Source organism: Protopterus annectens, chromosome 7.part0 (assembly GCF_019279795.1).
Source record: "Protopterus annectens isolate FY-2018-M chromosome 7.part0, PAN1.0, whole genome shotgun sequence".
Classification (NCBI taxonomy): Eukaryota; Metazoa; Chordata; order Ceratodontiformes; family Protopteridae; genus Protopterus; species Protopterus annectens.
Window position 1 is genome coordinate 89,401,215 of NC_056739.1, and position 24,139 is coordinate 89,425,353.

At 44.0% G+C, this 24,139-nt stretch overlaps 1 protein-coding gene and 1 long non-coding RNA gene across 4 annotated transcripts in view; one reads left to right on the top strand and one right to left on the bottom strand.

Annotated features, from left to right (window-relative positions):
- Positions 1 to 308: 308 nt before the first annotated feature.
- LOC122806253 lies at positions 309 to 3,613 on the top strand. The gene is made up of 2 exons (XR_006365491.1): positions 309 to 2,078; positions 2,119 to 3,613. It is a non-coding gene; the product is annotated as an uncharacterized LOC122806253 (long non-coding RNA).
- A 133-nt stretch (positions 3,614 to 3,746) lies between these two features.
- Positions 3,747 to 24,139, bottom strand: part of NAV1 (neuron navigator 1) — a 2,383,470-nt gene continuing 2,363,077 nt past the window's right edge. For all 3 annotated transcript variants that reach the window (XM_044076515.1, XM_044076516.1, XM_044076517.1), the window contains one exon: positions 3,747 to 4,876. In XM_044076515.1, the coding sequence (XP_043932450.1) occupies positions 4,781 to 4,876 (96 nt within the window). In that variant the 3' untranslated portion in view covers positions 3,747 to 4,780. The remainder of the gene's footprint in view (positions 4,877 to 24,139) is intronic.

Here is a 24,139-nt window from a genome sequence, read left to right on the forward strand (position 1 = left end):
TCACTTAAAACTAACAGAAGTAATGTTCCACTTACTTGGTTGGGAGGGTGGCTTAATGGTTAAGGTGTTTGCCTTACAAACACAAGGTGCAGGGCTTGAGTCTCACAAGGGATAATTGGCTAAGTTTAAAATGGCTCGCAAGGGCAGTTAGCTTAGTACTAATCTATGAACCTATGAACTGATATGCATTTCCGACACGGTTAAGTATGACAATTAGTTTGCCATTACTGACCAATTGTAATCCTTTCTAATTTATCAGAAAATCCAAAATTTTGTGTGTGTGTGTGTGGGGGGGGGGGGGGGGTCACTGCAAAAATTTGAGGAAAGATTGTTCTGCATAATCAAGGACAGTTGAGAGGTATGCTTGGGTGCTGTGTACACCTTACAAATCAATCTCAAAAGGTGATGGATATGGCTAAATGTGCACTGCAAATTACTAAGAGAAGGCTGAGAAAGATGCAATTTAAATCAGTACTGTTAGTTAATAAAACAACGTGGCTTTCTAAAGTGCACTTCAGCCATACGTCTTAACAAGGGGTAATTATTTTACCAATTAGGTACGCCCCTGCCTTGGTGATGTGAAGGGTTTTGGCTCTCATTTGTGAAGTGTCTCTGTTCAGTATCTGTGGTGGATGTTTACTAAGACATAAAAATAAACAGGGGGGAAATGGTTGTGTGTGTTTAGTAGTGTGAAAATGCAGTTTGATGTTAGCTGTAAGACACTAGCAGTGGTTTGACATGCAAGCAGCAGTGAATTATTGTATATGGGGCAAGGGAATGTATTAGCCCTTTCCAGGTGTCTGACTTTTCCTCACAGTTATGGGGCAATAAAGTAAGGGGATACAGGGGAACAGGAGGGTTGCATCTGAAAAAATTTAGTTTTATTTTTTGTACTGTTGAAAATCTGCGTTACTTCTGTGACTACATGAATCTGTTTTGACATATTTGCACACTCACTCACTCCTGCTTCATTGTCTATGAAGCACATTATAAACATCTGAAAATCTGAGAAGGAAAGTGAAAGACCCGTGTTAGCTCTTCAGTAGAGCCGAACAACTTCCAAAATCCTGTACTTATATTTGGAATTTGAAGCTTCTGCTTCCTTCCCTAACTTACCTGACCTGTTGTCGTAAATGGAAGAGTGATGCCTCCTCCCCTAGCTGCTAACCAACTTAGCAGCTATGTTTGAGCCAAGTGCAGGCAAATAGGATTGCTTTGTGACTGAAATGAGACCCAGTGGCATAAGCCCACATCAATGACAGTGGCAACTCTCTCCTGAAATGTATCACACAGGAAATGTGGAATGAAGAGGATACCAAGGGTAGCATCTCAGAAGTCCCTTAGGAAACAATAGCAGCACTGAGCAACCCAAGCCAGAAATGAATGCTGCTACCACTGAGTTAGAGTTTAGAAGGTCTCTGAACCCACTGATGTGTTAACATTTAAAACAAGTAAATGTGTAACCTATGTTAGCAATGAACACTGTTAGAGTCCTAGAACGTGGATACCAAACATATACAGACGTAAGCTGCGAGCAGCTGAAGCACATAAAACCTAGGTTAGTACCCTTCCTTAAGGGGCAAGGCACACCACATGCAGCTGTTGGGTTAGCACCTTTCCAGAAGGAGTACTGGGTGCATCTATGGAGTCAGAAATCTTTTTGAAAAAACACAGTATACCAAGTACATCAGTTGAGTCAATACCCTTCCAAAAAGAGTATCAAGTGAATCACTGAGTTACTGCCCTTCCACAGAGAGTATCAGGTGCATCTGTTGGGTTAGTACCCTTCCTGTAGGAGTATCAGGTGCATCCATTGGGTTAGCACACTTCCTGAAGGAGTATCAGGTGCATCCGTTGGGTTAGCACCCTTCCTGAAGGAGTATCAGGTGCATCTGTTGGGTTAGTACCTTTCCTGAAGGAGTATCAGGTGCATCCATTGGGTTAGCACACTTCCTGAAGGAGTATCAGGTGCATCCGTTGGGTTAGCACCCTTCCTGAAGGAGTATCAGGTGCATCTGTTGGGTTAGTATCCTTCCCGAAGGAGTATTAGGTTAGTACCCTTCCTGAAGGAGTATCAGGTCCATCTTTGGGCTAGTACCCTTCCTGAAGGAGTATCAGGTCCATCTTTGGGCTAGTACCTTTCCTGAAGGTTATGGTCATGCCCTCTGCCATCTTCTCAAGTTTTTTTCTTATTTCATGACATGTGACCACTATCGGAAGCACAAATGTTACACAGCAAAAAAACAGGGCTTTAAAACTTATTTTGGACATAGCGTGTAATGCAGAAAGGGGATCTTATGAAGATTTAAAAAGTGAATGCAGATGTGCAGAACAGCTTCCAACACCAAGCATACATCTCCTGAGGGCTAGGAACTAAGATTGGACATGCATTATTATTTTTTGGGGGAGAGAAATAAGAAAGCTTGCAAAACACTATTCTCGCATACTGCAGTTTTTATGATTTTAGACAGGCTTCAATATTTCCAAGTTTCCAAAAAGAGAAAAAAAAATGACATGAAATAAAAAAGAATCAGTAAATCTATATTTATTAGTTTGCAACTCAGTGAATTAAAAACTGCAGCCATGCATAACGTCTCTGTGTAATATGTCTATAATGCATTAAATTTAATAGGTTCATAGGGGTACCCCATCTACTTACAAAATAGTTTAAATTCTGATAAATTGCTGGCATTTCATAGGGGAGATCCAAGGAAAGGGATACTTGCATAACTTGTAAAACTAGCCAGCTGTACTGGCACTGAGTGAGAAAACCCTGAGTATAATTCAGGTAACCTGAGTTTGACTATCACTCGGGCATCAGCTGGAGTTAAATGGCGAGAGAGAGAGGCGTGACATGGTTATGCTGGCTCACCACTCTTTTTTTGGGGGGGGGGTGTCTGGGGTGCTTGTTCCCACTAAATGAACCACAGTGGAGACTAGGGGTCTTATGGCAGTACTTGCTCAGAGGGGGGTCAGTTTTGAAACATCACTCACTTATGGAAGTGCATGCTCTCACCGATACCCAATGTATCCTGAATTTGGGACAAACTAGCATAAACAGTAGGAGTCAGAGAATTAAAAGTGAAACACCCTCACCTTAGAAGGGTAATGGGTTTTCTGTCTGCCCTCATCCCCCACACCTAGGAGGGGGTGAGTGGGCCACAGGGCTCCTTTTTCATGAGGAGAGGGCATGGACTGCACTGAACAAGCAAGAGAAATGGAGTCTGACAGTCACAGCAGCAGGATGGAAAAAATGGCCCCATCTATGAAATTTGCAGCATTTTCATATGAAGAAGGCAGAGTGAATTAGCACATTTTTATTTTGTATTTGTCTCAGACAAAATATAGTAGACTCGTTCTTTTGTACTTAGGGAGGCTTGACAGCTTTTCTGTAGCATTAGGGAAGATTTTGTGAAACAAGGGAATGGATATTTTCATGAAATAACTGTGCCATTTAAAAATTTAACTGGGAAAGGTAAAGAACTAATAAACGGTTGTGGGTCAAGCAGACAAAAAAAAGTTATGAGAACAGTGCAGCTAACCAGGGTTAAGAAAGCTTGACACAATGATAAGGGAAAGCTGGGGCTGATCAGTCAAAGAAATTGACCCCCCCCCCCCAAAAAAAAACGAATGCCACCAAGACAGATGTAGCTGAAATACCGTTAGTTTTTTTTGTTCACTGTAAGTTTTGCAGACACCATCTACTGTCCACCCTAGCAAGTGGACACAGCACTGTGCTTCAGTCACCTTGACATGTAAACACAGTTATGTGCCTCAGTATGCAGTTGATAGTGACCAGTTTGTTACCTTGTCTGTTCAGTGTTCAAGCTGTGAGGACCAGAGCAGCATGTTGATAATACTGAAGTTTAAAGTCAGCACCAGTTTCTTTACTGAGGTGTTCATAATGGTGGAGCAGTAATGGCACTGCCAGCAAAGACCAATTATTCTGACCTCCTACACAATAAAATTTCATTACCTGCCCTTCATACCATAAATCTGACATACAAATGAATTTGTTGATGACTGGTCCCAGATGGCTGCTATACAAATTCTGCAAAAATAATAAAATTCCATTGCCCATCCTTCGCACCATAATTCTGACATTTTGACGACTGTTCCCAAATGGCTGCCATGCATGTTCCGCAAGCGGTTTAAAAACAGTCCCTGTGGATGAAATCCAAGCACCATGGACTTGTTTCCACATATTCTCTGAAAATTCTGTGCCATAAAAAGCAGGAATGTCAGTCAGTAAAGAAACTGTTATCACACTCTGAGCAGATACTGTACGTCTCCAAACCATTTTCTCCCCCTTGCAGAGGGAGTTAGCTTTACGGCTCCCCCACCTAGTGGCAGAGCTGAGAAGTGCAGGGCCCAAGTCTGAATGTGATGTTTTCTAGTGATAAATTCCATCTTCTCTGACACAGCATCTCTGAACTCCCAAGTACAGGGCCAATATCTCTTTCACGAGAAGCTGGGAGTTTTTTGTGGGTGGGGTTTGAACTGAATAACAAGCTGAAATACAGCTGTCAGACACAGGATGACACTCTCTACTTACTGGTGTCAATTAAAAAAGGTATACAAAAAGAATCACCAACCAGGACATTATAAAGAAACAAACACCAGCCCAGTACTCTTGCGGAAACTCTTCCAGATAAGTAGAGACAGCATTAACAGGAAAGTCAACATTCAGTTCGGGGACCCCTCCCCCAACTTCTATCACCTACACCAGGAGAGGGAATGGAGCAACCCTGCCTCCATTCACTCAGCGACGTACAAGTCTTCAATGTGCTGGTTGTAAGTTTGGGTCCAAAATGGATTCTCGATCTGGAGATTCAATATAGTTGGCAGCTTCCTGCAGTTTCAGTAGCATGGCCATCTGAAATAAGAGAAGAACAGAAAGACTGTAAGAGCCATGATACAGCTTTCAGATCACTTGTCGTTCTACAGCTGTACTTTATCAACAAAAAGAGAAGAGATCATGGTAAATATTTTGTACTCAAAGTTAAACAAGTATATATTCATGTATTACACAGCAAAACTGGAAATATTTTATATTGGGGCTCACCTTATACATGGGTTGATTGTGCTACTTTATATCACCCCTGCAGTCCTGTACACTGCAGTGAAGTTTTTGCCCACTTAAAGAGCTACTGTTCATTTCTGAGTGTTATGAATGTATCACCCTTATTAAGTCTTATAAATTCATATGCTATTATAAGTTCATTTAGTCATTTCTAAGTATATCATTTTATGTATATATTATCCAGTAACTTAGCACACCACACCCACACAGTTGCAGAAAGCATTTAATTTAATATAAAATATTGAGCAGGCTGGTAGATCAGCACCTTATATTCTACTGAATGCTGGTCCTCCTTGACTGCCTAGATGATTTATAGAATTTTTTTATGTAGTTCACTTTTTTTACTGTTATCATCATCAATATTTACTGCTTATTTCTAAAACCTCGTCTCAAAGGTTAAATCCCTGACTACCACCAGCAAAACTGTCAGAGCAATGTATAACGTTATCAATCAATTTTACCTGGCCACTGCCTGTACAAACCCAGGAAGGTGAGTCCCAATGTAAAACATCACTGCAAAAATATATACATTCTGCAATCAAAAATCGAAGTGCAATAGTGACAGTTGAGTATATTAAATAGCAAAGAAATGGCAGCTAACCTAACATTTCCAGACCTGTTATCTTTTACCATAAAAAGTTGCAGATAGGGGGACAGTAACGGGAGGTGCTCACTCTCAGAGATCTGTAAGACCTGCACCATGTCTGGTGTCGATCTTCACGTTTGAGTTTAGCACATCATCTTGTTCTGGCACTGTCCCCAACCTGGCATCACATTTTTCTGCTGTGTAAATAGGGTACTCCTGCCAGCGCTGTACAGTTCCTTCTTAATCCTCTCACATTAGGATTTAGCACATACACTGCTTCACATATCACAAGCAAAATGTGAGAAGTACAGAAAGCTACAATAGTCTCAAGCAAGGAGAAGGGGGTAAGCTGGATGCACGCCAAAGGTCCACTATTGTACTGAGTTTTTTTCTTTCTTAATATTTGATAGACTAAAAGGGACAGTTATTGGCTTCAAGGTAGCTAGTGCTACACAATACTTTAAAAATACCACTTTCACTGTACATTTAAAACAAAACATATAGTTAACACCAAAAAATACTAATAAAATACATAGTTGAAAAAGTCTGTAAGAAGTGGTCTATACAAATGTATTAGAAAAGTGGTAGTTTACTATGTGAACTATTATAACATGGAAAATAAAGACATCTAGTTTATAGATTAAATTAAACAGAGAGAGTCAGGCAACAAACCAAAATGTAGTTTCCAAATCCATGTGGCTTGAACAATGTCAAGATCCTATATATACAGCCAACATCATTATGCAGCTGACTTAAAAACAACTGTTACTTGAATTCTAAAACAAAATCAGTACTTTTCCCTACACTAGTAAATAGCAATAGTCTATAGTAAATATTTTGGCTTTAGGAATGCTAATATTTAAACAGGAAATATCTTCTGCAGTGCATCTCATTACAATTAAGAACAATTTGCAACTTTACAAGGGCCTCCTGCACATTAATACCACTTGAAACTTTAAACATTATTAACATAATACCTACTGTTATGGTAAGAATTTACACAACTGTACTATGTCCTTCTATATCATGATTGCAGTACTCTAAACAGTACGGAGAGTACAAAAGCTCAAGGAAAGGACTGGAAGGTGGTAGGCTGGGAAAAGGCCTCAATGAACCCATGTAGAATAGCTCAAGTAAACCTGCTCTGGCCTGAAAACCATATCCAACATATAATGCTTAGTAAAGGTGTGCACCGAAGACCAAGTAGCAGCTTCAATGATGGAACTGGTGTCCAACCCCTTGAAGTAGGCACCAGAAGAAGCAGCAGCCCTAGTGGAGTGAGTTCTGATTGAAGTTGAAAGACACTTGCCATAAAAAGAATAACAAAAAGAAATGGCCTTAGAAATCCAGGAGGAGATGGTTTGCTTAGAAACCCAATGTCCTGGGATGAAATGAAACAAAAGCCTTGTCAGACTTACAAACTGTCTGTGTTTTATACAAATAATACCTTAGCTGTCTGTGCAAATCCAAGGTACGACAGACCCTCTCACTAGCAGACTGAGAATAAGGAAAAAAAGGAATCGAGTTGAACTGCCTGACTGAGAGAAAAATAACAACTTTGGGCATAAAAGAAGGATTAGTTCAAAGGGACACCCTGTCCCTGTGAAAAAACAAAAAAGAGTGATGGCCATAATGGCCTGAAGCTCAGAAACCTAGCAAGCAGAAGTAAGAGCAAGCAATAAGACAGTCTTCCATGTACAATGTTGCAGAGAAGCTAAACCTGCAGGTTCAAAAGCAGCCTGGGTCAATTTTTTATAAAACCAAATTAAGTTCCCAAAGAAAAGGAATAGGCTTCCTTGAGGGCCTAAGATGCATGGCACCTTCGAGAACCTAGTTGATTTCAAAGTGAGAAGTCAAAGGAGAATTCAAGGGCACACAAGCAGAATGGGCCAAGCCAGATTGGAGCAACTCAGACAAATAGGAGAGAACCAGAGGCATCCCCACTGACAAAGGGTCCTGTTATGAGCATGGCATCAGACAGAAAATATCTTCCATTTAGCCAAATAAGACTTTCTAGTTGCAGGTTTTCTTGCCTACTGTAAAACCCTGAGCACATCCTCAGAAAAGAGGTGCCTGAAAGGGATCAAAGCTCTATCACCCACAGTGTCAGTTGAAAAGTGGACAAGTGAAGATGGATGAGTGACCCCATGTCCTGTGTGATGAGTTCCAACCAGTGAGATAACTTGTGGTGATTGCCCCTGGTCAGATGCATTAAGAGAGGGAAAGAATGGCTGTGTAAAATCTTACCATAACCATAGATGTCCTTCTCTTCCATGTTGCAGTATTCGTAATGTGGGATTCTCTGCCTTAGGTGACCCGAACGTCAGCTCCTTATACAAAAGCTTAAGCCTGGTTGTTGTAGGTGCATGGGACATCACATGTAGGGCCATAAACCAGGGACCTTAAATGTGACGTCTGCACACACAGACCTCAGAACTTAAATGCCCAGTCAGACAGTCCAGTAGAAAGAGCCAAATAATGTCCACAAGAGGTGCAAAGTGCCATTTGCTAGCAAGTCTGGCCTCAGTCTAGGTTGAGCCCCATGGTGCTCCTTAGACAGGTCAAAATAAATAAAGGGGGATAGGTGGGGGAAGAATACTGCAACATGAAAAAGAAGGACATCTATGGTTATGGTAAGATTTTACACAACTATTCTATGTCCTTCTATTCCTGTGTTGCAGTATTCTTAGTGTGGGAGAGTGCCACACAACTATTTTATGTCTTTCTATTCCTGTGTTGCAGTATTCTTAGTGTGGGAGAATGCCACAGCTTAGGAAGAAGGAAGGCTGGAGGAAGAGGTAGCCGATTCCAGACAGCCTTGCAGGATTGCCCTAGCAAACCCTGCCCTGGCTCTAGAGACATGATCCAGTTTGTAGTGTATGGTAAAAGTGCGTATGGTGGACCAGGTGGCTGCTCCAGAATGGAGGCTGTGTCCAGGCCTTTGAGGAAGGCTTTGGAGGATGCCACAGCCCTGGCAGAATGAGCTCTTATTCCCTGTAGTGGGTCCTTGCCATGGTGGGAGTAGCAGAAACATACAGTTTTTCTGATCTAGCCAGGAAATGGTTTGTTTGGAGACTGCCTTGCCCAGGGCTCTGGGGTGGAAGGCTAGAAAGAGCTGGTTGGATTTTCTGATGGAATTTAGTTTTGTCTAAATAAAACCTTAGTTGCCTGTGCACATCCAGTGAATGGAGTATCCTCTCACTGTCGTTAGTGGGAGAGAGAAAGAAGGTGGGGAGGTGAATGGATTGGTTTAAGGACAGTTCATTCACCACCTTTGGCATGAAAGAAGGGTTAGTGCGCAGGGTTACCCTATCCATGTGGAAGATGGTGTAGGGTGAGCAGCCCATGACAGCTTGTAACTCTGACACCCTTCTAGCAGAGGTGAGTGCCAGAAGCTGTACAGTCTTCCATGTGCACATTTGGAGCATCACAGCAGTGGCTGGCTCGAAAGGAGGCAGTGTGAGTTTTTCCAGGATGAAGTTAAGGTCCCAAGGAGGTGGGATGGGCTTTCTAGGTGGCCTGATGTGCAAGACTCCCTTCAGGAATAGTTTAACATCGAGCCTGGCTAGTACAGGGTGTTGTAGGGGTAAGCATGCAGAGATTGCAGACAGGTGTACTTTCACTGAAGAGTATGAAAGGCCAGCCTTGATGAGTTCACACACAAGTAAGGACTAGAGGGTATCCACTTGAAACGGATCCCTGTGCCTATGGGGACTCCACTTGGAGAATCTTTCCCATTTTGATATGTAGGATCTCCTTGTAGTTGGTTTCCTGGCCTCCCTCAGGACTGAAAGCACATGCTCAGAGTAGTGGAGTCTGAAAGGAATTAAAAGTTCATCACCCAGAGTGTTAGACGTAACATCTGTAGGTGAGGGTGAATGAGAGATCCTTTGTGTCGTGCGAGTTGGTCCACCTTGTGGGGTAACTTGTGGTGATTACTCTTGGCTGAAAGGGAAGGGTGGAAATGCATATAGAAACTGTCCCTTCCATGAAATGCTGAAGGCATCTACCCTCCAGGCAAGTGGAGAGTGATGCTTGGTGCAGAATTAATTGTCTGTTTCTGAGGGGGAGGCAAACAAACCTACCTGAGGTGTGCCCCACCAGTGGACAATGTGTAGAAAAATGTCTCTGTTCAACATCCACTCATGTTGTAGAGAGGATGTTCTGCTGAGAATAACCACTTGTTGGTTGTTCTCAGAAGGGATGTATGCTGCCTGCAGGGATTAGTTGTTTCTGAAGGCAAGGTCCCAAATTTGGATTGTTATCTGGCAAACAAGGTAGGACTTGGTCCCTCCTTGTTTGTTGAGGTACTACATGACTGTGGTGTTGTCTGTGAAGATTTGAAGTGGGCGTGGATGCAGGACTGGGAGAAAGGCTTTCAGGGCCAAAAAGACTGCTGTCATTTCCCTCACATTGATATGTTTCTTTTGGAGGGTAGGATGCCACATCTCCTGTACTGTGGAGCCCTTCATGGTATCCCCCCATCCTCGGTCTGATGCATGTACTGGGTTGGGGTGGAGGGTTGAAGTGGAAGGCCTAGGTTCATTTGTACTTGTTGAATCCACCACCTTAGCTCTGCTTTGAGACAGGGTAAGAGTGTAATCTGAAACTCTAGAAGGCATTTATGTTGAGACCACAAGTACCACTGTAGTTTTCGGATATGCATTCTGGCCAAAGGCACCATAGGGATGGTGGCTGCCATCAGCCCCAGAACCCCTAAGAATTGTCATGCAGATGTCTTGGAAGTGGGCAGGGAGGGAGAGAACTTTGTCCTCAGGGAGAAATGCCCACATCAGGTCTGTTCTGAGCCTGCAGCCCAGAAAGATTTTGTCCTGCTGGGAGGGTTAGTGATGATTCTGGAAAATTGTGGGTGAACCCCAGGCTCTGAAGCAGGAAAATGATGTACTGCAGATGGTTTTGTAGGGTGTACTCCCTCTGCTAGAATGAGGATGGTGTCTAGGTAGGGATAAATTTGGACACTTTAGGTTCTGCAAAAGGCTATAGCTGGAGCTAGGCATTTTGTGAAAACTCTGGGTGCAGTAGATAAACCAAAGGGCAAGGGTGTAAATTGAAAGTGTGAACAGGGTCCAGTGAAATGCAAGTATTTTCTGTGGGAGGATATTACTAGGATATGGAGGTATGCCTCCTTCAGGTCGAGTGTGGCTATAAAGGCCTGAGCTTGGCAACAGTGGAAGAAGGGTTTGAAGGGATAACTTCTGAATGATGGAACTTTTAGGAATAGGTTTAGAAAGGACAGATTCAGTATTGGCCTCCAAGGGCCGTCTTTTTTGGGGACAAGAAATAATCTTGAGTAAAAGCCTTTTCCTTCCTGTCCTGGGGGGACAAGTTAAACAGTTCCATGATGCAGAAGGTCCTGCAGGACCTATGGAATAAGACAAAGTTGATTTTTTTTTGGGGGGGGGGTGGAATGCCCCTTGTAAAGGGATTTCCCCTCCAAGAGAGGAAATATCCTTCTTGTACTATTGTCAGCACCTAGCAGTCTGAGGTGATGGATTTCCACATGGGAAGGCAGTGGGAGAGGTGGGCTGACAAGGGGAGGTGGGCAAGGCAGTCACGCATTGTTGGAGCCATTTTGGTCATGAAAGGGCTGTTTTGGAGTATTTTGTGAGGCTGCTGGTCTGGAGGTGATCTACTTCCTGGTTCCTTTCCTGTGCCTGGATGAGGATGGAGGTTGTTCTCCTGATAAAGGTAGTCTTAAGCAGGGTAATTTCTGTAACATTTAGCAATGGGAGACACCAGGAGGTGCTTGATGTCTTGAAGCTCTTTACTTATCTCCTGAAGGTTTTTAAAGAGGTCTGCAGACTGTTTACCAAACAGGAGGTTGTGGTCTAGAGGGGCATCTATAATTTTTGACTTGAAGTCCTCTGGCAGGGGTTGAAGGAGTAATCATGAATATCTACTTAGTACAGATGCAGTAGCAGCAGACTTTACAGAGGCTCTGCTGCATCATATCTGCATCTAATAGAATGTCTGGCCACTTGAGAAGCCAAGGACAGTTTTGATGCTATCTCTGTCTTGCTAGGACAGTCAGGTATGGATGAGAGCTGGGTAAAAGCTTGGGATACCAGATCCAAAGCATATTTTATCATATGGGTTTGGTAGTTGATAGCTCTGAAGGCTAGGGTGGAAGAGGTATAAACCTTTTTGCCTATCCTGTCCATGTTTTTACTGTCTTTGTCAGTAGGTAACAGAGACGATGAAAGAATCAGTCTTGATTTCTTGTCAGGGGGATAAAACAATCACTGCTGGGTCAGCCTTGGGTGGTTTGACCAAGAATTTTTGCTCATCTGGTACTTTACAGAATCAGTCAGGCCTCTTAGGTGCTGGAGGCTGAGAGTCTGGGTTTTTAGATGCTGCTGAGAATGATCACGGTAGGCAGGGATAACTGGAGAGATAGCTGAAGGGGAGGGAGATTCCACTTGAAGCAACTCAAAAGTATCTCTTTTGAGTTTCAGTCATTTGGGAAGTGTCCCATTTAAAATATTCTTTCATTTTTGTGATGGTCTCCCCAAAGGTGATATCCTCTGGTGGAGAGCCCCCTTCTATGGATTCTTCATCAGGGGAGTAGTAATCTAAAGGGGAGGCTATTTGTGATGACTAGTAAGCCTCCTGTTCTTCCTCCCCTTCATGGGTGGTGGGAGAGAGGAGAGAAGCAGCTGAGGCAGGCCTAGGACTGAGAACAGGAATGGTGGAGGTGGAAAAGGCTGTGGGCCTAAGGGCCATAAAGGCCTGCATCAAGGAGTTGGTGAATGATTGCCAGTCTGGAACTCCCTCTGTGGGTGGAGGTAGGCACTTAGTTTTCTGCTTATTTTTCAAAGGAGTAGCTTTAGGAGAAGGCCTGGTTTCAGGGTCTGAATAGGAGTTGGGGCTTCAGGCAAGGGCATCCCAGTTGGTCATCTGGCATTGTCTGGTTCCCCCTCAACATCAGCTGGGACCGATATCTGAGCTGTCTCCGTGGATGTGCTGGCCATAACTTCTGAAGCAGCTTCCTTGAGGGGAGTCGCCAAAATAGTAGGCTCTAACAGACGTCCCTGAACTCCTAAATCGGAAGTTGGCGGGACTCCAGATGCAGGAGATGCAGAAGTACTAGGCCTTGGAATCTTGGCCTTTTCCCATGGCAGCTTACTCAGGATCCATCCTGAGCATTAGATTTTTGGCCTCTGGTTTTCTAAATATAGATTTAGGGTGGCCAAATGGCTTTGGAGGGTCTTTGACAAATCAGGCAAGAGGTATGGTCGTGTTCTCGGCCTAGCCAGAAAATGCAACGGTCGTGCGTATCCCTATGTGGAATATGGTGCCTGCACTGGCATTTATCCTTCTTAGTGGACATCGGCTAATGGTAGGGTACAGCAAACCAAGCTCAAGCAAGAATTTAAAACAGAATCCCCAGTGGCTTACTTAGCTTTAGATGGCTTCAAAGCAGAGGAGTGAAGCAATCAATGTGACTGTTGACTGCGGCTGAAAAGTTCTGAAGACTGAGTGTGCAGACATCACATCTAAGATTCCTGGTTTATGGCCCTACGTGTGACATCCCAAGCACCTACAGCAACCAGGCTTAAGCTTTTGTATAAGGAGCCAACGTTCTGGTTGCCTGAGGCAGATAATCCCACATTAAGAACACTGCAACATAGGAACAGAAGGACATCCAGTACTGTCTTGGGCAAAAGGGAGTCACCAGCAAGATTTTTAGGGAGTCCAGCTAAATCTTCTGCAGGACTCTTGGAAGTAAGGGAAGGGGAGGGAAGGCATAGAGAAACATCTGCTTCCAAGGAAAAGAAAGGGCATCTGTCTTCCATGCTACATGACATGGCACTCTGGAACAGAAAAGAGGGAGCTGCCTGTTCAGAGGGGAGGAAAAAAGATCTACCTGAGAAATACCCCACTGATAGACAAAGTCTAAAAACACATCTCTGTGAAGCATCCATTCGTGAGCCTGTGTTTTGGACTTGCTCAAATAGTCTGCCACTTGATTGTGATCTGAAGGAATATACACTGCCTGAAGAGTTAACTGATAACTGAGGGCCAGATCCCAGGCCTGAAAGGCCAGGCTGCGGAGAAGGTATGACTTTGTGCCCCCATCTTGTTGACACACCACAACACTGTGGTGTTGTCTGTGTAACCTTTAGAGGGCCTGGAGACAGCATGGGATGAAAAGCCTGAAGGACCAGAATCCGAGCTATCTTCTCTTTGATGTTGATATGGTCTGACTTCTGATGGGGAGCAGAGACCTTAAACTTTCAGGTGACCACAGGAAGCCTCCCACTCCATGTCTGACGCATCGGTGAACAGTTCTTGAGAAGGAATCGGAGGCTGAAAGGGCAGTCCTGGGTTAAGATTAAGTTGCTGAATCCACCACTCGAATTCCTGCTTTAGACAAGGAAGGAGAGGCACTCTGAAATCCAGAGGGTAGAAAAGCTGACTCTAAACTGACTTGAGGCACCAACGAAGCTTCTGTATATGCCGGTCTGGCAAGAGGGAGCACTGGAATACAAGAGGCCATGGATCCCAGGGCTCGAAGATATTCTCTGGCTGGAGCAGCAGGCAGAGAAAGAAGAGACTTAAAGAAAGCTGTCAAGGACATAACATTTGGAGGTGGAAGAGAGTCAACATAGACACTGTCTGAATCCTGCAACCCACATAGACATGACCTTAAGATGGAGTCAGGACAGACTTTTGGAAGTTGATAGTGAACCCCACACTTTGGATGAGACATACGGTGAGCTCCAGATCCTGTAAAAGGCAACTGGGAGAAGGTGCCTGAAGCAACAGATTATCTATATAAGGGAAAATCTAAATTCTTGGAGCATACAAAAGGAAATTACAGGAGCTAGCCATTTTGTGAATACCCTTGGGGCAGTAGATAAGCCAAAGAGCAAAGCAGCGGACTGAAAATGAGAGGAAAAAACAGAGAAATGCAAAAACTTTATGAAAAAAGGGTGAACAGGAATATGAATTTAAGCGTCCTTCTAATCCAAGGACACCAGAAATGCCTGGGGTAGTACAAGAGGAAGCAGGGTTTGAAGAGTAAATATCTGAAAAGAAGGAACCTTGAGAAAGGTGTTGAGCAGGAATAGATCCAGAATAGGTCTCCAAGTGCCCTCCTTTTAAGTGACCAGGAACATGCTGGAATAAAATCCCTTTCTTACTTGGGAAGGAGGGACAGGTTGAATAGTTCCCTGGTCCATCAGAGACCCAAGAACCTCTGAGAAATAAGGAAGCTGTTCCAAAGAAGGTTAGGGAATCCCTGAAAAGGAGGGAGAGACTTCCACACTGCGAAGTAACCCTCATGGATGACAGAACACAAGAATCCGAGGTGATAAGATGCCAGACTGGAAGGCAGAGGTAGAGATGAAGGGACAAGGGAACATGGCCGAGGGGTATGGGGGCAAGATGTGAAAGAGAAGCAGGCTTGTGAGATAAAGGACAGGAGCCTGAGAAGACTTAGCAGAAGGAGCTCTCCTACTGCCCTTCCTGCCTTTAGTGGCCTGATGAGGCTGCCCGAGAACAAAAGCAGCTCTAGTAGGATAGTTCCTCTGGAACTTAGGAAAAGGAGACACAAAAATATGTTTAAGGTCCTGCAAAGCTTTATCTTTTTTCTTGAAGAGACAAACATATCAGCAACAGCAACAGTTCCAAAGATATTTTTATTATCCAATACAGCATTCAGCAACTTGGCCTTAATGTCTTCACATAATGACTGCAGGCAAAGCCAATAATAATGCCTCATGACAGACCCAAAAGCAGCATCTCTGGAAGAGGCATCATCAGCATCACAGCTATACTTGACAGAGTGACAAGCCACCTGAAAGGTACAACCCAAAACAGATAGAGTAGAAGATTTTGCTTCAGAATCAGGGACGTCAGAAATAACCTGACAAGCCTAGGCAATCAAGGCCAAAGCATATCTGGTCATGTGGATCTGGTAATTGATGGTCCGAAAGGCCAAAGTAGAAGCAGTATAAACCTTTTTGCCAATTCTCCCCATTGTCCTACTAACCTTATCTGAATGTGGAAGCTTGTAAAAGGGCAAAGGTTTAGAAGGCTTGTCAGAGGAGACTGGCACAACAGCAGGGTTAGCACACTTAAAGAATTGACAATCCTCAGGAACCTTACAGAACCTATCAGGTATCTTTGAAGGAGTACGCTGAGAATCATGAGATAAAGGTGTCTAACAAAGCAGCTAACACAGGAGGTACTGTAGAAGGTGTAGGACTGCCCACCTGAAGTAGCTCATAATAACTTTTCTTGAATATCAGACACTTGAGAAGAATCCCACAAAGTATTCTAGCTATAGTGCCTCCAAAAGACAATTCCTAAAAAGGAGACTTAGGACTAACAGACTCTTCTGAACAGAGTAAGAAAAGGACCCTTCATCAGACTCGGAATACTCAAATGAGGAAATGGGTTCCTTAGTCCATTTGGAAGGAGTTGAAGTCGAAGAGGGAGTAAGTAGGCACAGAAACCCCTTGGGAAGACTTCAGGACCATTAAGGCATTAAAAGTACAGTTTTGTACCTACCATAAATGTAGATGTCCGATAGGTATGCATCTGCAGTCATCACATATGGGTTGTCCTGCCTCAGGCAGCCCTTCGGTCGGCCGGATTCCAAAGTCTGGGTCCAGCGTCAGCTGATGTCGCATTTTCCCCGACGTCAGAGCGCCTGGGGTATAAAAGCATCAGCCGACGCCATCTTCCTCAGTTTTTCTTGCCCCAGATGCCAGGTGCCCTCTAAGGAAGACTAAATTTGGAGAGATGCATTTAAAAAAAACAAACATGCACAGTAATATAAAAACAAATACACCATAATAGATCACCCCAGCTAGCTATAAGAGGGGTAAGTACCCAAGGAATACCACAGAGGGGAAAGGAGGGAGGGTAAACCTGACTGCAGATGCATACTTATCGGACATCTACATTTTTGGTAGGTACAAAACTGTACTAGGTCCTTCAAGGATGCATCTGCAGTCATCACATATGGGTAGAATACCTTAGCCAATCTGGGGGTGGAGGAACTATGTAAAGGATGGAGAAGCTAAAATGCCCTGCAGGACTGCCGTAGCAAAGCCTGCTCTGGATCTGGAATATAAAGGTAAATTGTAATGCTTGGCAAATGTATGCACGGAGCTCCATGTAGCAGCTTCTAAAATGTCCTTGGTAGCCACCCCTCTTAAGAAGGCTGTGGAGGTGGCTGTGGCTCTCGTGGAATGAGGTCTAATGTTAGCTGGCACAGCTTTTCCATGAAAGGAGTAACAAAAACAAATGCAATTCCCTATCCATTTTGAAATTGTCTGTTTGGAAATTGCTTTTCCTTGTGTACCAGCAGCATATACTACCAACAGCTGGTCAGTTTTTCTGTAACCTTTAGTTCTGTCCAAGTAGGAGCGCAACTGTCTATGTATGTCCAGGGTGTGCAGAAGTTTCTCCCCTTTGTTTTGTGGATCTGGAAAGAAGGTAGGCAAGTGAATAGCTTGGTTTAATGAAACCCTGGATACCACCTTTGGCATAAATGTAGGATTGGTTCTCAATGAAACTCTGTCCTGATGAAAGATAAGAAATGGCTGTACTGTCATAAGGGCCTGTAACTCAGATACTCTTCTTGCTGAGGTTATGGCCAAAAGGAAAGCAGTCTTCCAAGACAGGAACTGTAGTTCTGCAGATGCTGCTGGTTCAAAGGGAGGCAGTGTTAGTTTTTCCAACACGAAGTTAAGGTCCCAAGTAGGTAGAGGTGGTTTCCTTGGAGGGTTGATGTTGTTGATTCCTCTTAGAAACTGTCTTAGGAGAGGATGAGAGAAGACAGGTGGATCAGTATTGTACTCTGCTGAAATTGCTGAAGCATGAATTTTAATGGAAGAGTAAGACAGACCATTGTGGAACATTTCTGCCAAGTATTCCAGGATATGTGCCATGTTCATCACTGTCACATCTAGACCCTTTGTGGTGTTCCAAATGTGAAATCTTTTCCATTTTGCTGAATATGCCTTTCTTGTGGAAGGCCGGCGAGCTTCCATAATATCTTTCACTCTCTGGGATAGCTTATCCTGAGGAGGAGTCAAGGTATCTTCCATGCTGTTAGTTGCAAGGTTTTCAGGTTGGAATGCAGAGTTTTGTAATTGTGCTGTGTCAGTAGAAGTGGCCATAGAGGAAGAGGCCATGGTTTCGTGCGTGACATGCTCTTTAACAGTGGGTACCAGTGTTGTCTTGGCCAGTCCGGAGCTATCAGAATCACTTTTGGCTGCTCTGTCCTGATCTTCAGTAAAACCTTGGTCATTAATGGGAGAGGTGGAAATGCATATACTGTTAGAGTTCTCCAGCTGAAAGAGAGGGCGTCCACTTTCCATGCTTGTGGGCGGTATGTCCTTGAGCAGAATTTCTTCAGTTGATGATTGTGGGGGGAGGCAAAAAGATCCATGTCCGGCCTCCCCCATGATTGTGTTATCTGTAGAAAGATGTCTGGGTGCAGCATCCATTCGTGTGCATCCATGATATTTCTGCTTAAGCTGTCAGCCAGTATATTGTCTTTCCCTGGCACAAACTGGGATTGTAGCTGTATATTGAGCTTCAAGGAAAGTTCCCATAGATTCACTGCCAGCCTGCAAAGAGGATAGGAATGGGTGCCTCCTTGCTTGTTTATGTACCACATAACCGTGGTGTTGTCTGTCCTTATTAGCAGATGGCCTTGATGCAGAAAGGGTTTGAAGGCTTCCACTGCATGTATCACTGCCAGCATTTCCTTTTGGTTTATGTGCATGCGTAGCTCTTTTTGTGACCATAGACCTTGAATGCATCTGCCCTCCAAGTGCGCTCCCCATCCATGGTCTGAAGCGTCTGTTGTAATGGTTTGGCTGGCTATTGGTTTGCTGAAAGGCAGAGCCCTGTTTGACTGGCTTGCTTGAGCCCACCACAGAAATTCCTTTTGAAGGCATGGAATGAGTGGTATCAAAGTTTCCAGGCTGTGACTGTGCTGAGTCCATAAACTCCTTAGGTACCATTGTAGTTTCCTCATATGCAGTCTTGCTTGCGGAATCAGAAGGATGCAAGAAAACATGTAACCCAGGGCCTGCAGGATTTTCCTTGCAGTCAGCTGGGTTTGTCTTGTCAGATTTTTGAAGTAATCTGGTAGTTGACTTTGTTTTTCTTCTGTGAGGAAGGCCATTTGGGTGGTTGTATCTAGATTTGCACCCAGAAAGGTTATTCTTTGGGATGGAACAAGTCTTGATTTGTGAAAGTTGACTGTATATCCCAAGGCCTGAAGTAGGTGGATGGCATAATTCAAGTGTTTTACCAAAGATTGTTGGCTGTCCGCTTGTATAAGGCAGTCGTCCAGATATGGGTATATTTGAATCCCCTGAAGTCTGCAGTGTGCCATTACTGATGCCAGGCATTTCGTGAATACTCTGGGCAGTAGATAAGCCAAAGGGCAATGCTGAGAATTGATAATGCTCTGACCCTGCAAGAAATCTGAGGTGTCTTCTGCAACTTTGTCTGATAGGGACATGCAGGTATGCCTCCTTGAGGTCTAGAGTTACCAGCCAAGACCCCTTGCCCAGCATGGGAAGGAGCTGCTGTAGAGTCAGCATTTTGAACTTTGGCACAATGAGATAAGTATTCAGTGCAGACAAGTCGAGAATAGGCCTCCATTGTTTTTCTTTTCTTGGAACAAGGAATAGTCTGGAATAAAATCCTTGGCCTTGTTCTGAGAGAGGAACCTTTTCTATAGCTTTCATTTGCATTAAGCTGGAAATTTGTTTCAAAGCCTCTGCCCTTTGATTCGGTGGCAGGTCTGGCATGCCTTTTCTTTTTGGTAATGTGTGGAAATGGAACCTGTATCCTTTGTCTATTATTTGTAGTGTCCATTTGTCCCTTGTAATACTGTGCCAATTTTCTGAGAATAAAGAAAGCTTTCCGCCCAAAGGTGCTTCCAATTGAGCCCTGGTTGGCGGTGTCAAAGTAAAGTCATTGAGCCTGTCCTTGTGCAGCAGTTGAAGGTCCTGCATTACCTCTCTGGTTGGGAGGTTGCCATTGACGTCCTCTGTAGGAGCCTCTAGCTTGCCCTCTACCTCTGGCACGCCTGTTCTTGCCTCTCTGAAACCTCTCTGTGTCTGGAAAGGACCAATTCTTGGAAGGCCAATTCCTGCTGAATCTTGGTGGTTGTACTTGGAGAAAATCTTTGACTGTTTGTACGGATTTAGCCTTTTCTTCAAATTTCTTTAGGACCTCCTGAGCCGTGGAGCCAAATAACATTTGCTTTTCCAGTGGAGCATCCAGCAGCTTTGCTTTAACATGGTCTGGCAGAGATTGTTCCTTCAGCCAAGCATGCCTACGTATGACTGTGCCAGTCATAGCTGACCTACATGAAGCTTCCAATGCATCATAACCACATTGCAAGAAATGGTTGCTAACCTGTTGTGAGTTATGTACCAGATCCTGAAGTGACTTGCGGTCTAGGGGGTCAGGTGAAGACAGTTTTTTTATGCAATTCATCTAACAAATACTCTTGGTACTGTATCATATGAAATTGACAATTTACTGCCCTCATAGAAAGAGTAGCAGAAGTATACACTTTTTTACCCCATCTCTCTAAAGCTCTGGACTCCCTTTCAGAGGGGAGAGGATTTTTAGCAGTGGCAGCTGCAACCCCTTTAGGGCCCTGAGAAATAGTTTCTGGATCAGCAGAGTGGGCCTTGTAAAGGTAAAGATGTGAGTCCGGGACCCTGCAGTGCCTATCGGGTTTGGCAGGGGCCGGAGGGAGAGAATCAGGGGTTGTGCTAGAGTCAGAGTACACATCATCAATGACATTCAAAACAGGAGGAATAGCTAAAGGTCTATGCTGAGGCAAATGTAAAAAGGTCCTTAATCTTTTCCTGGAATCAGAGAATTCCTGGCCCTGCCATTGGAAATGCTCTCTCATAGTGTGTAGTGTCTCCCCAAAGGAAAACTCTTCAGGAGGGGAGGCTGAGGGAATAGATTCCTCTGCATCAGAATCCTCGTAGGCCGAAAAAGCCTCCTCCTGGTGGTCCGAGAGTAGAGCCATCAGAGGCCTCATCTGAGGAGTGGGGATCAGAGGGCTCAACCCTGGGTCTTTTGTCTGGAGGAGGTTGAGAGCCCCTGTCCGGATGAGGTTGAGAGCCCCTAATTAAGGAGATAAGATCCTCTGCTAAGCTTAGAATCTGTGAACCAGTAGAGGGTCCCTGAGGAATAACCTTGGGAGGCAAAGCTTTTGAGAGTTTAGCAGCTTTAGCCCTGGAGAATGCCTCAATGGACATGGATGCAGGAGGCCTGGCTGCACCACGTGCTGGTGTAGATTTGTCTAAAGGAATGGTGTCGGAAGGTTCCAGGACACCAGTTTCTGTTGGAAATTCAATAACAGACTCAGCCGGGGCCTCCGGGGCCGAGGTAGTCGGTTGAGCGGTTTCGGTAATTGGAAGTAACAAGGACTCGGTTTCAGCCGAGACCGAGACACTCGCGGTAGGCCTTGCCGTGGTTTCAGCCGAAACCGCGGCCCGCGTGTGTTGGTCCTTGTCCTTCCGTTTCTTAATTAAATGTGAAGTCGGGGTCTCCGACGGCATTTTATACAAAAAACTAGCCCCAAAAAATTCCTCTGTAAATTCCGCCCGATGTCTAAGAGTGCGTCGGTTGAAGGAAGCACAGGCTGAACAGGCCGAGACGTCGTGGTCTGGGCCTAGGCAGGGGAGGCAGTAAGAGTGGAAATCCTTATGAGGTATTTGTTTCCCACAAGTTAAACAATTATTAACTTTATCTGACATCGGCTGAGGCAAGAAAGAGTCCCCAATGGGGTACTTAGCTTTTTTGAAGTCTTCGGTAGCTGAATTACAGGAGCTGGCCGACCGGCACTTGTGAACTGCTTCTGCTTCGGGCGCCACGCAGCAAGAAAGACTGGGGAAGATGGCGTCGGCTGATGCTTTTATACCCCAGGCGCTCTGACGTCGGGGAAAGTGCGACATCAGCCGACGCCAGACCCAGACTTTGGAATCCGGCCGACTGAAGGGCTGCCTGAGGCAGGACAACCCATATGTGATGACTGCAGATGCATCCTTGAAGGACATTAGGCCCTACGTAAACTCCTGTCATTCCCTTTAAGGATCCTTAGGGCATACCGAAATATACTTGGACTTCTGTTTTTTCTTGGCAGGGACATTAGCCCTAATAAACACTGGAGGTTCTGACCCTTACTGAAATTCAGCAAGAGTACCCAGAACTTCTTCCATGACCAGAATCTGCAGAATCCTTCTAGGGCCATCCGAGATAACCAACTGCAGTTCCCCCTCAATGTCTGGAGCAGACACCTCAGAGAACTTGCATAGGAGGGATCCATTCCAGCCTCCGATGGGGGTCACGGCAGAGGAATCTAACTTAGATACCAGATGGCCTACAGAGCTATTACCCACTTCTAGAGAAATACCTGGTAGAGGCTGGATAGCCAAAGAATCTGGCCGAGATTTCTTGGCCTTCTTACTTAATGGTACCTCAGGGTTAGAAGATTCTGCCATGCTACCTTGGGCTAACAGTTTAAGCCTCTGGTTCTTGAGACAGATGGCCAGGGAAGACAACTGGCTTCTAAGAATCTTAGGCAAAAATACCTTACAAATGCTACAGGATGTATGGTGGTAGGAAGCACCCAAACAAAAAAGTTGCTGTTAGTGATGTTCCTTATAGGGAATCTGCCTCTCACACTGACATTTTCCCCTTCTTGGATGACATGAACTTTAGGTAACCAAAAGAGAACAAGACCAAAAGAAAAAAAGACTGCAACAGGGCACTTATCTGATGGCTAGGTATTCAGCACAGCAAAAAGGCATTCGGACCAATGACTGATGATGGCGTTTGGACTGGCGGCAAATAAGTTATGGGTATTTGCATTTGTATGTCACCTTTATCCCCCACATCTTGAATGGATAGCATACCTGTGATGTTCGATGCATAGAAGATCTAAGGGTTTTGGTATACTGGCCAGGTGTTGGGCTATCCTTGGCAGGAGATCCCTAAGGTGAAAAATACTGCAACAGTGAAAGACATTCTCAATTGTTTTTTTTTTCCTTAATACTGTTACTGTTAGTGCAAGAAACCTGGACAAAGCTAAACACAGTGTGTGTGTGTGTGTGTGTGTGTGTGTGTGTGTGTGTGTGTGTGTGTGTGTGTGTGTGGGGGGGGGGGTAACAAAGGTCCAAAACAGGGACAGACTGTTTTGCTCTTATAAACTTAGAAAGTTATGGGAATGAGAGATTTTGTTTTAAGAGTGCATTTTCCAAAGGATATGAATTCTAAACCTCAACTGTCTGCCATTATTTAATGACTTCCACCCCAGTTGCTTGCCAGAAAACTACTTTTTTTAATGAAGAAAAGATCAAAACAATGAGGCAAAAATCTGGACATTCTGCAAATATCTGGACAGTTGAGAGGTATGAGAGTCTGCAAAGATTTAAGGAGGGGCAGTGCAGAAATAAAAAGAAAATCAGGTAATTTTCGGTTTACTTTTCAGAGTGTACCTGATATTTCTTGTATTTTGTTCCGTCCTCAGCAGCATATTAGAATAGAAAAGTCTGTCTGTTCAATGGTACTTGAGTGGCTGGACTTTTTTCTACAGGTATACGTTTGATTTACAACAGGCACACTGGCTGGGCTGTCCAATCAGTGTGTACACTTTTGAATAGCAATGAGATGTTGTACAATTTTTTTAAACCAAAGAATAGTATAGGTCTTATTTTTTTTACTTTTCTCTAAGAATATATTACCAATATAGACATAATAACAAAAAATGAAATACATACATGGCCAATGCAAAACAAACTATTAATTGCAGCTCTCTGTCAAACATGGCTGAACTTTCCCAAACATAACATAATTCATTTTGATAAACCAGGACCAAGAATTAGAGAGGGTGTATGTTACTATGTATTATATGCAGTACACAGTCTCCGCAGATAAATTTGGACCAAACTGCATTTGACCTGCACCAACATGAAAACAGATAACTTTGGCAAGTCTACTACCCACTAACTGTTCCACATACACAACCATTAAAATGAAAAAAAATTGTGTGCGACTTCAAAATAAATTTCCATGGCTTTTTCAAACAATGACTTTCTGTCTAATCTCACCCTTTTTCAACTAATCGAAGAACCTACTAGGCCGAACCCTTCCTCTATGACCTAATGATTACTGGATCTTGTCATTACAAACCAGCCTCGTGAAATCATTTCAGTTTAGATATGTCCACCTAATATTAATGACCACTGCACATTCTCCTCCTGGCAATAAGAAAAGCCAAAATCTCTCTATCTTCTCTAGCACATCTCCATAATGTCATGAACAATTGTTTTAACAGGTCTTAACTTTACACTGTCTCATGTGAATACCAGAAATATGACACAACACATTCACTAACTACTGAAACGTTTCTGGTAAAACGACTATAAACAAGTCTCACCTTT